The sequence below is a fragment of the Euprymna scolopes genome, chromosome 3 (genome assembly GCF_053919585.1).
Source record: "Euprymna scolopes isolate OS-2025 chromosome 3, ASM5391958v1, whole genome shotgun sequence".
Lineage (NCBI taxonomy): Eukaryota > Metazoa > Mollusca > Cephalopoda > Sepiida > Sepiolidae > Euprymna > Euprymna scolopes.
The window spans coordinates 19,641,476-19,656,239 of NC_136484.1; the positions used below are offsets into that span (position 1 = coordinate 19,641,476).

At 31.2% G+C, this 14,764-nt stretch overlaps 1 protein-coding gene across 1 annotated transcript in view; it reads left to right on the forward strand.

The window, feature by feature from the left end:
- Window positions 1-14,309, forward strand: part of LOC145252652 (uncharacterized) — a 91,633-nt gene extending 77,324 nt beyond the window's left edge. The window contains exons 7-11 of the mRNA XM_080112401.1: window positions 52-98; window positions 2,427-2,523; window positions 5,124-5,289; window positions 8,845-8,928; window positions 11,319-14,309. Coding sequence (XP_079968527.1) covers window positions 52-98; window positions 2,427-2,523; window positions 5,124-5,289; window positions 8,845-8,928; window positions 11,319-11,417 — 493 coding nt within the window. The 3' untranslated portion in view covers window positions 11,418-14,309. The remainder of the gene's footprint in view (window positions 1-51; window positions 99-2,426; window positions 2,524-5,123; window positions 5,290-8,844; window positions 8,929-11,318) is intronic.
- The last annotated feature ends 455 nt before the right edge of the window (window positions 14,310-14,764 follow it).

A 14,764-nucleotide genomic window follows, 5' to 3' on the forward strand; every position in this document is an offset into this window, starting at 1 on the left:
CCAAATTTAATTGAATATATCTCTTAATAAATGCCGAAATTGTCTTTTCAGGTGTCTCTCTTGGTATTTAGGTGAAAAGTGTGAAATAAACGGCAGAAGTAAGTAAAATTATGATTTATCTCCCTTTATTTAATCAGCATAATCAACAAATAAATACTCAGTATCTCACATTGCAGAATCGTCTCTCGCTACTTTTATCTGATTGGATTGATAGCCCAGAAACATACATTATCATGCCATTTTTCTCTGTGTTTTGCTACTGCACTCCTCCACCATTCCTTCTAGACATACTATTTCAGCAATTGATTGGTTTATGCTTTTGTATATGCTTTTCCAGATTAATTCCACATCTGGAATTAAAAATCTGGTGTGTTTATAAAAATGAGTTTCAGAAAGTTTACTTTTTTTCCTCCATTCAAATCTAGATTGCATTTTGGAGTAAAAAAAAAAATGCTATCCTTTTGGTTGAGCAACGTTTGTCACTTCAACTCTCAGCATTTTATGATTTTAAAATGCCAGCAATGATGAGTGTTAAATTTCCACAAGAAAAAATTTCAACTGGTAAATGTAATCTCGATGACGTTTCATGCATCAAATTAAAATTAGTTTGATTTTTTTGTTTTATTATCTGGTATCATTTTTTTAATCATGTAAATATAACGTCAAACCTACTGTAAATGATACAACCCATGTTGACATCAAGGTTCAGATGGTAAATGGAAGAATGCTAGGTTTTATTCTTCTGTGAGGAATCAAATCTCTTAAGGTACTGAGCGTTATTGAAACAACAAATCATTTTCTCCGGGGCAGTACATTTCTCCATATAGTCGTGAAGAAAACCAATCCATATTGGAACAGGAATTTGATCCGATATAGATCTCACCATGGAAATGGTCAAATGCCAGAAAGACTGCGAAACAATGCCAACACATTGGAATGACTCGCGAAATGTCCATTTATATTAAAGTTATCTTTTTTGTGTCTTCTGTTGAAAAGAAACTAATTCTATACAACAAGGAGGAAAATGATGGAAAACTAGAACTTTTTAAATTATTAATAAAATCAATTGATCTTAAAAAGTTAAACAAATTAAAATGAAAATTTCATAAATATTTCTCAATATTTTTTTATACCAATTTTTGTAAATAAGATGACTTGTTTAACACTTAAAAAGTTTTATTTTCATTTACAAAAATGCTGTAAGACTTTCTATTTTAATAGCCTTTTCCCTTAAACTGCCTCAGGAATTCTCTTTTTGCTCTGACTATACCAACATGCAGAGATCTAAATGTAATGTCAATAAACATCTCACAACACAACTTCAATTAGGGTGACCCCTATAAATTTGGCCTCAAATTCTCAATGGCTCCTCACACTTTGATGGCAATCTTTGTTTTGGGGGTGAATAAAAAAAATAAAAATAAAAAAAATATATTTAATCGTTTATTTAGATTTTGTTTTTGATTTCGTAATTTGTTTTGAAGATTTCATAATTTTTCCTTTTGGAAAATTAAATGAAAGATTATCAAAAATTATAACTTGAAAAATTAACTTCTCAGAAAGTCAAACTAAGACAGGTTTTTCGCATGCAATGTTATGCAAAAAAAAAAAAAAAAAAAAGATTGGCACATTTTTCACCAATTCCTTTTAACTTAATTTGCCACACAGGCTACAAGCAGTCTGACTATCAAATAACTCAAGAGTCATCCCTATATTGCTCCTGGGTGAATGCATTCTCTTACCCCAAGGGGTATACAGCAAGAGATGACACACATTGTTTTCAGTCGCTTCCATTCATGTCCGTCACATGTAAAGTACTCAATATCATTTTAGATAGTGCCTTATGACAATAATAAAGTGTTATTGTAAAACTTTAAAATGTTAAGATTAAACCTTTTTAATTATTTATTCTGTTAATTTTTTAATTAATAATTTATTCTTACTATAAAGCTCTATTTTAAATGATGTCAAGCTCTTATGTTCCATCTGATCAGGTTGTCTGAAGATATTGTATTCCTAATCTAAGATGCACCAAACATTAATGTTACTGATTTTTTCCTTTGTAAATCTTATGTTCTGCAAAGCTACAAACAAAAACAACAAATTTCCTTTACAAAACAAGCAAACCAAACACCATGAATAAATATTTAAAAATATAAAAAAAACTTTACGCATGAAATCTTTTACAAAAATGAATGGCTTCTGCATATATTTAAACATATTAAAAACTTGAAATCTAAAAAAAAATTAACAAAATGACCGGATTTCCTATAAAATAACCTCAAGGTGTTATGCTGTAAAATAAAATTAATCTTTGTATGTTCAAGATTTGCTATTTTTGGTTTAGCTAATTTCGACAGGTTGATTTTTCATTTTCTATAAAAGTCAGATCATGCCCAAAATAAATTAATTTTCTTTCTTTTTAGATTTGGTGATTATTTTATGCAGCACTCTTGGTGGTTTGTTGTTGCTGACGATTATGATTTGCATTTTCTGCATTTCTTTCTGTCGACGAAAGGCCAAGTGAGTTACAAAACTTAAAAACTTTCTTAAACATTTCTTTCAAATATCGAAATTCTCTGCGGAGAGGGACTGTACACTAAAAAAGATTGGTTGATGAATTCAGATCAACAAAAACTTTGAGTTTATCTTAAAAACAAAATATTTCACAAAAATGGAAATTATTTAAAAAAAAAAAAAAAAAAAACCCTAAAAAGTTCATCAATATTGTATATTTGTTGAATTGGTCAGCATTACCAGTAGCTATCAACTCCATTCCAAGCTTTTCTTTCTAAACACCTGTTTTTCAAATTTGCATCTTTTTTGCAGTCAACCAGCATAAGTCTAATGCTTGCATTCATCTCAAATTTATCCATTTATTTTTTACAAGGCCAAAACGGTTGGCTCTAGTCATAGTTATCTCCCTTACAACGAATATATTTGACAAAAACAAATTATTTCCCTTACATTTGTGAATAAATATTTTTCTGTAAATTAAATTTGTATCGTTCAGCATAGTATGACATTTGTTGGTTAGTTGGATTCTGCTGTTGGTATAGCTTTCGATGAATCTTTCAGATCCTTTCAGAAAGTAAAGGTTGCCAACACCTATAAGTGAAAGTGGAACTGAGTGGGGTACGCCCAGGTTGTCAATCCGCATTGTCATCCACATCACCTTCCCATAATAAACGTAACAGTAATCAGATTCATGAGATAATTTTTCTAAAGTTATATATTTCTTGTTTGGCTCTAAAATGCTTCAAATGTTATAGAAAATTCAAATTTACATTTTAAGAAAAAATACATCTCCTCTTTGGTTGCCAAAAGCTACGGTCCACATTTTAGTTAAGTTCCAGTGTATTGGCTGAGATAATTTATCTGCCGAGATCATCGTTGTTATTCAGTTAAAGTCAGCGCATCTCATCGTCTGCCTGATGTAAATCTCTGCCAGGTTTTCATTCTTCAGGTCAACACAAATCTGCTCTAAGTCAAACTCTGACCACTGAATATATTTAGTTTCAACCAAAAATCCTAAGTGGCCAATTTTTGTCTTGCATTATCAACGAAAATGACAACTTGTGTTTTCTCAAACACTCTCTACTGATCACTCAACAACTGACCACTAATTGCCAGGCGCTATCATAAAATCTGAAAAGATTTGTTCCGTCTTCTTTTTGCCTGTTCAATTACTGAACCATTTCCCAAGTTAACATTCTTGGTTGTGTGTGTGCGTGGAGATGGCTCTAGAGAGGGCAGTGGGGACATTACATAGTATTATACAGTTGCTCGCATACAACATTGCACTACAGGCATACACAGGTGACCAAAAGAAAGTCCACAGTTGTAATTTTTTTCAAAAACTGCAAACTTAAGCTAAATTTCAGGTAATTCTTTAAACAACCTATACCTCGTTTGATTCGCCTTTTATTTTTCAATAATTTTACCTGTTCATATTTGACTTTTGATTGAAATATTCTAGTGTTCACATCAATTTAAAAAATAACTTTAAATCGAGGAGGCAAAAAGAAAGTCCGCACAATGGAAAATTGTTATTTAAATGTAACTTTAGGACATTAATACAACTCGAATACAGCAGGAACACAATGAACTAGTTAATATTTCGTAGCCCTTCTGCAATTTGGCAGTCTGCAATCTTTTGGGAATCCCTTGAATTAGACTGCAGCAATACTCCAGGGAAAGGGCATCACACTTTCCTTTAATCTTTGTCCAAAGTTCTTCCAAATTTGAAATTTTATCATTGCATAGCTGTTGCTTGATGTAATGCCATATGTTTTCGATAGGATTGAGGTCTGGAGATTGTGAAGGCCAATCCAAACACAGAATATCATGCTCTTCTAGGAACCTCTTGACATTGCCAGCTGTGTGAATGGGAGCATTATCCTGCATGAAGATAGGATTATCATCCAAACTCTGACCAAAGTAGGATAGAAAATGCTCAGTCAGCATATTAATGTACTTGGTCGAATTAATTTGACCTTGCAAGCGAACTATAGGTATTGGTACAAATAATGCCCCACACCAAAACTGAACCTCCACCACCTTGCAGCGTTGAAACTGGGTACCTAGGTTTAAATTCTTTGTCTTTCCTCCGACGGATGTACTGTCTACCATCACTGCCTAGCCTATTGAACTTGCTTTCATCGGTAAAAAACACTTTTGACCAATATGAAGTCATGATGTTCATTGCATTTGACAAAGTCCAGACAATGTTTTCTGTTCTTTAAAAATGACAACTTGTGTTTTCTCAAACACTCTCTACTGATCACTCAACAACTGACCACTAATTGCCAGGCGCTATCATAAAATCTGAAAAGATTTGTTCCGTCTTCTTTTTGCCTGTTCAATTACTGAACCATTTCCCAAGTTAACATTCTTGGTTGTGTGTGTGTGTGTGTGTGTGGAGATCTTGGCTCAAGAGAGGGTGGTGAGGACATTACATAGTATTATAGTCGCTCGCATATAACATTGCACTACAGGCATAAGTGTTGAAAAACACCCCCACTCCACCCCCATTTCAAGCAGGAAGCAAAAGTGAATGAGATGTTAAATGATTACAATATCCACTGATATTTTTATCTTTTTTATTGTTGTTACCCAAACAGAAAATCCAGTAGTAGTCGACATTTATCTGCAAGCGATTCTACACTTGTGAAACTTCCTCGGTTGTGGAATGAAACGGTTCCAACTCATATGTATGAAGTGCCAGCAGTTTCGGATCGACGACGATGGAGTTACGTCTCTGATCCCATAAGATACCCAGAAGATATGGTAAGTGAACAAAGCAACCGTATGCCAACCATTTGCATTCCCAAAATTATACGTTTGTCTCCTTTATCAACAATATAAATCCAACCAGACAAGAGGAATCAATTGGTGGGATTCGTGTTTTGTAAGGAAAAAAGATATTTAAGACATTTTACATAAATTGGTTATCATATCTTTCATATTTCTAGATCAAATCACAAGAATTAGTGGTAACACAGAAATTGGTTAAGTTAAATCGATTTATTTTATTTTGACTTTTGCTTTTTGTTTAGCGGAAGTTATGCTAGTGTATACTGAAGAAACGTCCTTTCTGATTAATGTTTACGTAATTCCAGTTTAATTCTTTAAAACTCTGTGTAAAAAAATCTTTGCTTTGAAATAATTCTTTTTCAGAATGGTTTTTATATGATAAAAAATATATTTTAAAAGTTTACATTAAAAATAGTATTTACTTTTAAACGTTTTTATATTAAAGTTTAAAAATTCAACTGGAATTTTGTAAGTAGCAATGAGAAAAGACTCTTTCTCGATTATACACAAGATTTCTGCTAAGCCTATTTTTGTAAAGCAAAAAATATTCCTTAGTTTGAAAATTTTTGTAAAGCTAAAATAGTCTTTAGTTTGAATTGTTAGGATTGAGCTTTGTTTGAAAAAAAAAAATCTTCCATTTTAATTGTTCTAATTAACCGTGATTTGCAATTGACTCACCAAGTGACTCTTTAACTTTCTATCACTTTTATGCTTTCCCTGTTTGACCACCCCTGCTCTTATTCTACATACATGTCGTCGTTTCTGTTTCTCTCAATAAGTAATAAAGAATAGAAAGATTGGACTAGTCCATTATAAACAAAAGGTAATATCATCACAAGCAGAAATGTCGTTTAATCCATAGTTAGGAGGAGGGGGGCAAATAGAACAAGTAGAAAGAAACTAATTTGGAATTTAGTCTTTTTATTTTATCACTAGCAGTTCAGCCCGGCTTTGCTCGGGCCTTATGTACTGTTCATAACTTTGTGTGTATATGTGTGTGTGTGTGTGTGTGTGTATATATATATATATATATATATATATATATATATATATATATATTAAAAAGTTTGACTCATGTCCAGGTAACCTAAATCTAGAATTTCAAGTGTTTAGACCTGATGTAATGGAATAACCTAATCTCCCTTCATAGATGAAATGAACTATAGATATATTGACCATCTTACGTGACTGAGGCAGAAGGAAAAAAGACAGGAAGAGAATAGGAAACTATGTCAATTAACTCTTAAGTCACATCTATTCCCTTGTAAATAAACCCCTTTGTCTTTCACTCATAAACCCATGTTTCTTGCTGTATTCTTATTTAAAGTAAGGATATAACAAGACCCAAACTTGGTGAAGGAGTTTGGTAAAGTTTGCAAAGATCAACTCTTTCAACTTTGACCTCTTGACAGCCAAATTTTGGCCTAAAAACTGATTAAAAAGCTTGCTGCATGTCTAAATACCCTTTATGTAAAATTTTAAATGTTAAGACCCAAAATTGGCTGAATAGTTTGCTAGAGAACGCAAAGGTCAAATCTTTTGTACTTTGACCCCTTGGCAACCAGATTTTCAGTTAAAACCCAATTAAAAAGGTTGCCCTATGTCTGAATACACTTTATGTGAAATTTTAACTGTTTAGACCTAAAATTAGCTGAAAGGTCAATTTTTAACTTTGACCCCAATTTTGACCCCTTAACATTTATTGTTTTGGGCTCAAATCAAGTCAAAAAGTTTCATTCATGTCCAATGAATATATATATAAAATTTCAAGTGTTTAGACCCAAAATTGACAGTGGAGTTTAGTAGAGTTTTCAAAGATAAAATCATTGAACTTTGACAGCCAAATTTCTGGCCGAAAACCGATTAAAAAGATTTTCCCAAGTCTCAGTACCCCTTATGTCAAACCTTGAGTCTCTAGACTGAAAATTGACAGAGTAATTTGCTAGGGAAATGTATGCACACAGACAATTTCATTTTTCTAGATATATAGATAATTCAAACAATTTAACCTGAGCTAAATGGGTGAGCCAGCAGGTCACTTTTTTTTTCTAGTTATATAAAAACAAAACTAAAAACTGTCACCGTACAAAGTATTTGAATTCCTCAAAGTACAAGTTTTAAAGATAATTTTTCTGAATTTTTAAAAATGTGGATTGATAATTCAGATTATTCAAACTACTGTTCTTATCTTGAGGTTTATTCTTGCGTTTTGCCCGTGTGACCTCCAACCTTAAGATCTTAAGATTATTTGAATTCTTCGGACTACTCTTCTCATCTTGTATTATTTTCACAATGTTTCGGTCGATGTAACCTCCAACCTTCTTCAGGTGTATCTTGTCAAACTCTGGAATGTTTCTTTCAAACTTGGGAATTTGAATGGGACCCATTATTTACTTCACAGGAGTAGCATGCTCTTTATTCCATCAGCCATGACTGGATAGAGGTCCTAAGTAATTCACAATTGTATTTTTCGGTCGCTCGCACTGAGAATGCAACCTTTAATCTTCAGGAGAAAATTACTTTTACAATTGATTCTTTCAAGTACTGCGCCACGGGTCCTTTTGGACAGTTCTAGTATGAATTTTGGGAGCCTTAAACTTATTTTATTTCTAGTTGTAAATATCACTATTACTAATTATTATTACATAGACTACTGTGTATATATATATATATATATATATATATATATATATATATATAATTTTTTGTTTTAACTTGTTATTGTATATATATTATTTATAATTAACAGTTCCCATATCGTGTTAAATTCTATACTAGGTCTATTTAGTAATTTATTGTCACCCAGCATATGTGCTGCTTCTTTGAGTCATTTTACTGTTCTTCTCAGTCTATAATTGTTACTTCATCCCATGATTATAGATGGTTTCCCTTTTCCCTCAAGATATGGTCAGCCATACCCAAGCTGATATCATGCTCTCTGGATAGTTGTTTTGGTAGAGGGTTTCCCTTAAACTGTCCATCTCCTCTTGGTATGCATTGCTGTTACTACATATTGTTTTTGCTCGGTGTTGTAAACAATGGACGATTCCTTTCTTTAGATCATATGGATGGTGGGAGTTGACGTTTAGGTACTGTCCAGTGAAAGTTTGCTTTCGATATAGAAATGACATCGATGAAAACGTAGTGAAAATGACACTCAAGATGAGAACAGTAGTCCGATGAATCCAAATAATATATCTCAAAAATTAAAAAACGTCATATTCTTTAGATTTATCTTGTCAAACTTTGCAATCTTTCTGCTGAACTTGGGAATTTCTACAAAATTTTGAATGGAATCGTTTATTTAATCCACAAGGGTAGCATACTCTCATTCCATAAGTCATGACCAGGTAGAAGTTTAAGCAATCCGCAGTTATATTCTTAGTATTGCCTGTACTTAAGATTGGACATTCAACCTCCAAAAAAGTGTCGATCTGAACTGAGAATAACATTCAAGATAAGAATAATATTTCAAACATACATTTCTGTTGATTTTCTATTGAAAAAAAAAAAAAAATTTTGTTTCAGGTTCAAGAAGATCTGTTTGCTACAGGAACACTTCCATTACCACGCACGTACGATCTAAACAGGCGTCATTTAATGGCTTATCAGGTACATTTTACATTTTAAACTTTTACGCTAACATTATTTCAATAAATTATATTAAAAATCTGGTCTTTTATTTTGTTGCAGCAATAAAAGCCCCAGTGTCGTAGGATTTTATGTTTGTATACTAGATCATCCATGACCCATTGGATCAGTTTGCCTGTCTAGCCGCACTGATGAGCTGTGAAACAGCGAAACAGTACTGTATGTGGATGACTATATATATATATATATATATATATATATATATATATATATATATATAAAAGAACAAATAGTTAATAAAACACTTTGAAAAAGAGTTAAAAAAAACATATTTAATCTGAAAAGGAAACACTTAATAAGTGGATAGTCCTTAATCCGCAGAGTTTCGAAGAAATACTTTCCTTCTCATCAGAGAGTAGGAATTAGCAAAATGCGGGCTCGGATTTTGCATACAAAAGTATTTGATGAAACTGCAAGTAAGTCAAAGATCTTACTTGATAACAAAAAGTGAAGCAGGGGTAATAGGGTAAAGAAAAAGGTGATTTCACGTGAATGGATAGTCTGGTGAAAGGTAAAGTATCCAATGATGGTAAAATTCAAAAAAGTAAATCCAAGAAAGTTAAATTTCCATTCACACAAATAAAATCCAAGGAAATAACGTAATTGGAAGATGGTCCAAAATAATCCAAAAGGCCGAAATCCGTGGAATAATTCACAAATATGTACAAGGAAAAGAGGAAAAAATTCCAGTAATATTAATAAAAGAAAAATAAGATATGCGTTTAACACGGCTGCCGAGACAAAGTGTAATTAAGAAAAATCAATGAAGAAGAAAGAAAAAAATAAAAAGATTAAATGGTGATAGAATTACATGTAAAATAGAAAAGAAAATGTCAAAATGACCCAGACAGATGACGTTAAAAAGCGCAAAAAATATAGGGCAAAAAAAGAGGTCAACTGAAATGTACAGGTTATTACTTAAGAAAATGTCAGCAAGAGTTATTAAAAGACACTAAATGGAAAAAAATAAATAAATGAATAAAATATAAAATAAAAAAAATTATTTATTTTAAGTTAGAAAAATATATATATGGCAATTAATCTACACAGAATATTCCGCATTTCATTCTCGTGAGAATTTGTCAGGCTTTTTATTGAGCACTTTTGAAGTAAATACTGAAAATTTATGCTTAAAAAATAAAAGAACGGATAAAAACATGTAAATGTAATCACCCAAAAAAAGAAGTATGATACCCCCCTCCACCAGATATTTCGGCTCAATGGATACAAAAAGAAGCTGTTCTCCAGATATTGAGCACGTTTTGTTGTTCGTGTGCTGGACCCCACCCCCGCCAAAAAAAAAAAAAAAAATGAATAAAACAACTTTTGTTTCAATAAAAATAGCAGCGAGTGCCGGAGCGACCCAAAAAAAAAAAAAAAAAAAAATAGCCGTGTAGGCAGACTCCAACCTGAAAAGTGAATAAAGGGAAAAGCTAATTTGCCCACTGTAGAAATGGTAACGTTATAGACATTAACGCGTTTGAAAAGTTTAAGAACAAAATGGAATTCGTTTCATTGGCTTGTTTATTTTTTTTGTTTGTTTTTTTTTTTTTTACTGGCTTTTTTTTTTTTTCGTAAATAAAAGAAATTTTCGACTTGTTTCTTTTTTGGGGGGAGGGGGGTGTCGGTCAATTCCCAGAGATCTTTTCGTTTATTCATAAGTATTTTATTTATTTATTTATTAATATTTAAAAATAAAGCAAAACATCTTTCTCTCTATGCAAAATTATTTTTTCTTGCTAGAAACTTATTGTGATTAGCAAATTATTTTATGTGGGAAGAGTCTCTTTTTATCTTTTCAACTTCGGAACATATATAAAAAAAAAAAACTCATCAGGGGAAATAACTCTACCCGTTTCTAAAAAAAAAAAAAAATCTGTCAGAAATAATAATTCCAAATAAATTAAATTAAATATATTATCGATATAATTATTTAAAGTTGATGAAATAACAATCTTAAATAGAACACTTAAAATAACTCGCTCGCTAGAAACTTAAACTAACATACAGATATTTAATAAAATCGATTTTCCTTAATGCAATATGCAAATGAGGTAACCTCTTAATTGTATATTTTTAAAGAATCATACTATATAGAGAAATAAATGAGATGTTTAAGTAATTGACCTTTTGTATATACTAATCAAATTGTGAACAAACAAACAGGAATACAAATTTATATATATAGATATATAATATAAATTACTGTATACATTGAGCAATCCATATCATTACGGCCAGAGTGCAGATATCCATTAAAACTTGGAAATAAAAACATAGATAATTCGAATAAAACCAGTAAAAATAACAAATGTCTTTTCTGATATATTTTTCTTTTTTTTCTTTTCAAGAATCCGTCCTACCAAAGCTCAACGTTACCTTTGCGACCACTTTACCATCAGGACAAATGGCGATCAAGCTACCAACCTTCGCTCTCCATTCCTTTCTGACCGCAACAATATTCATTATAGCATTTAATAACGGACTGATAACATATCAGCCACATAATTAAATGCATTTTACAATAACTTTATTTAAAAACTGAATTTTGTTCTTAAAAATCAAGTCAGTTGAATTTGTTGACTAATATCACATCAATACCTGCCCTGACACGAAACTGGGTTCTTGTCCTAAATTCATCCTAAAGAAAAATCTGTATGATGTATGTACCCGTGACCAAACAAAAGTATCATATTCCCAAAATCACATAAATTGATCCAGTAGTTTTATTTTTAAATCAATCAAATTTTATTAGTATCAAAGGAGTGATTTTTTTTTCATTTTTTTTTTTTTTTTTTTTTTACATGAGTCACCACTTATTAAGGCCCAAGGGCCACTCAAAGATAAGAGTTAGACTCTTCCCCATCATTTTGAAAACAACCTCAAGAAAAAAGGATGATTCGACAATAGTTCAAACTTGCAAAATTTCTGCTTTAATACTTACAAATTCCGAGTAATTGCTTAAAAATGATTTTCTTTATAAAAATAAAAGTACTTAATCAATTTACATAACTTTTGGAATATGATATTTTCATTTTGTCATGAGTATGTATATTGGACAGATTTTTCTTTGATTTTTGTTTTTCTAAGATAGGGAAATTTTGGATAAGAACCCAAAATTGTACTCAGTAGTTCAGCCCCAATTTTGGGAATGTGGTCATATCTTAGTTACCACTACTCCCAGGTCCATTCTAACTGATACTAGTAGTAGTAGTAGCTGTCAGAGCCTCTCTCTCTCTCTCTCTCTGTTTAAAAAATATGTGAAGATTTGTTTAAAGACAGATATTTGATAAAATGTGTGCATATAGATGGGAAAAAGAAAATAAGCAAATCATAATTTAATAATTGTGTTTCCTTAAGATTTGGTATTCTCAATTTATTTTTAAAACTTGTCAACAATACCCTATTATTGCTTACATATGACATAGTCACGTTGACACATCGGTTTCTCTTAGATCATCAAAGTTAAGCAATGTTGAGCCTATTCGATACCAGATGGGTGACCATTTGGAAATACTCAACGCTCTCTGTAGGAAGACTTTGGCATTCCCTGCAAGAACTGCAACAACCTCACGTCATCATCTTCTCTAAATGGGGTATACATGCGACTGGGAACTGCTTGTGAATCTGATATTCCAAACTTTGGAGAAAGATAGTTCAACCTGCCTTAGCGTGAGTGTCACTTTGGTATTGTATTATGTTTACGGTAAAGTTTTATAAAAGCAAAATATTGAAGCTAAACAAGTGCGATTATTAAATTATTTTCTGTTTTATTTCCTTTTTGTCTTATCTACACAAAATATATAAAACAAATTAATGTACAAACCAGTTGTAGAGAAAACATGCTTTCAGCATAAAATGACTCAACGCTGGCTGATATGCTGCCGTTAAAACACAACAACCAACACTAACAACATACGCAGGCAAAATCAAAAATTGTTTGTCCACTTTATCCATATAGTGCAGGTATAAAACCTATAGAAATTATAAATAACTATACTGTGAATTGTTTATAAAAAAAAAAAAAAAAAATAGGCCAAACATGTTTCAATCAGAACACTGGCTTTAGGCCAACAATCAAGAGTAAGGGGAGATAATTTCTTTGAACTTTTCTTTTCATAAGAACATTTCATTTTACAAATATTTGAATTTTCATTTTGAAATTTGTTAATTTACTTTACAGTTAAATTTGATGGTGGAAAAAGTTGAAATAAATAATTAAAAAAAATTAAACTACTGAAACAAGTGGTAAGTAACCAAAATCTGTCTTGGTCTTCAATTTTGAATTTAACAAAAATTGAATTATCACTAAATAAAATTTGTTTATAATGAATTCTAATTGTGTTTAATTCTAATGTAAATGTTTAAATTATAATTTTTTTTAAATTTCTAGTTGAATTAGCAGAAGAGGAAACTTTGAGAACTCTTGCATAGAAGAGTACTTCAACTAGAACATTATATATAAAACTAATGGTCCCAACCCTGCGTTGATCGGAGTATTTTTTACTTTTAGTTTTATTTAGCTTTTTCTTTTGCAACTATGTGGTCAAATTTTTTATTTTGCTTTTTGCTCATCCTAAGCAAGGCATGTTGCCATGGACATGTGATGGGCTATTGTGATTAGGGGTCGGATCTATAGGGGCATCCTTAATAGAGCGTCTCAACTCCTCATAATTCCCAGCTAGACATGATCCTAAATAGTAGCCTCCCCCCCCCCTATATCCAAAGGGCAATATGCCTTGTTTGGGGTGGAAAAAAAAAAACTCACCGGAACAAAATTACTAAACACTCTCCCGACTGTATAAATCTCTTTGTTGTCCCATTTCCTTCTGCTTTCCTGTCATCTCGTTTTTAAAAACTGGTGGGTGTCCACACATAAAAAATTACTGATATCTACAAAAAGCCACAATACTGAGCATACAATTTTGGACTTTTGCAAATGGCTATTTGACAAGCAACACTTCGCGGGTGCTTTGGATCCGGTAAGTGTGAATCTGTTGTCATCCTTTACTTATGTGTTCCAACATTTTGTTTTTTTCTTATTGATTCTTATTTTTACTAATTTTTAAAACGTTACAATCTAATGTTATTAACTGACCACAATAAAAAATTTTCAGTTTTTATGGAAGGTGTTAATTTCATTGAAGCAAGGTTCACTTTTTTAGAAATAAATGATTTTCTTTGAAGAAACATTGGGAAATGTGAACGTTTCATAGGAAAAAAATGGAAAACACTTTTTTTTAAATTTTAAGTGAAAAAAATAAATAAAAGATAAAAGCTTTCTCATCAAATTCTAACATAAAATAAATGTAACAAGGGAAAACAGAATACCTCAAATCTTAATGGAATTGATAAAAATGCTAATATTAATGTTGTGGTTCAAGTTTTATACTAGAGATAATAACAAAGAAATGATTAAATCTAAAGTTTCAAAGTATATTTTTTTTCATTTACAAATATTTTACTTAAAATTTATTAATTACGTTTGTAGTTATTTAAACATTTTTAAATAAAACTTTGCAAAATTTTGGCTCTTATCCAGAATTCAACCTAACTTAAAAAAAAAACAAAAATACAAAAGATTTTACTGGTGTACATACCCGCCACAGAATGCAAATATATTCCAAAAATCAGGTAAATTGATCAAGTAATTTTTATTTTTTTTTATAAAAAAAATCACTTTTTTACAATTTTTAATGATTTCAATACTAAATTGTAACCATTACAAGGCTGGTTTTAATTTCAGTAGTTCAAATTGAATTGTCATCTCCACCTTATTTACTAAACATGGTGTTTC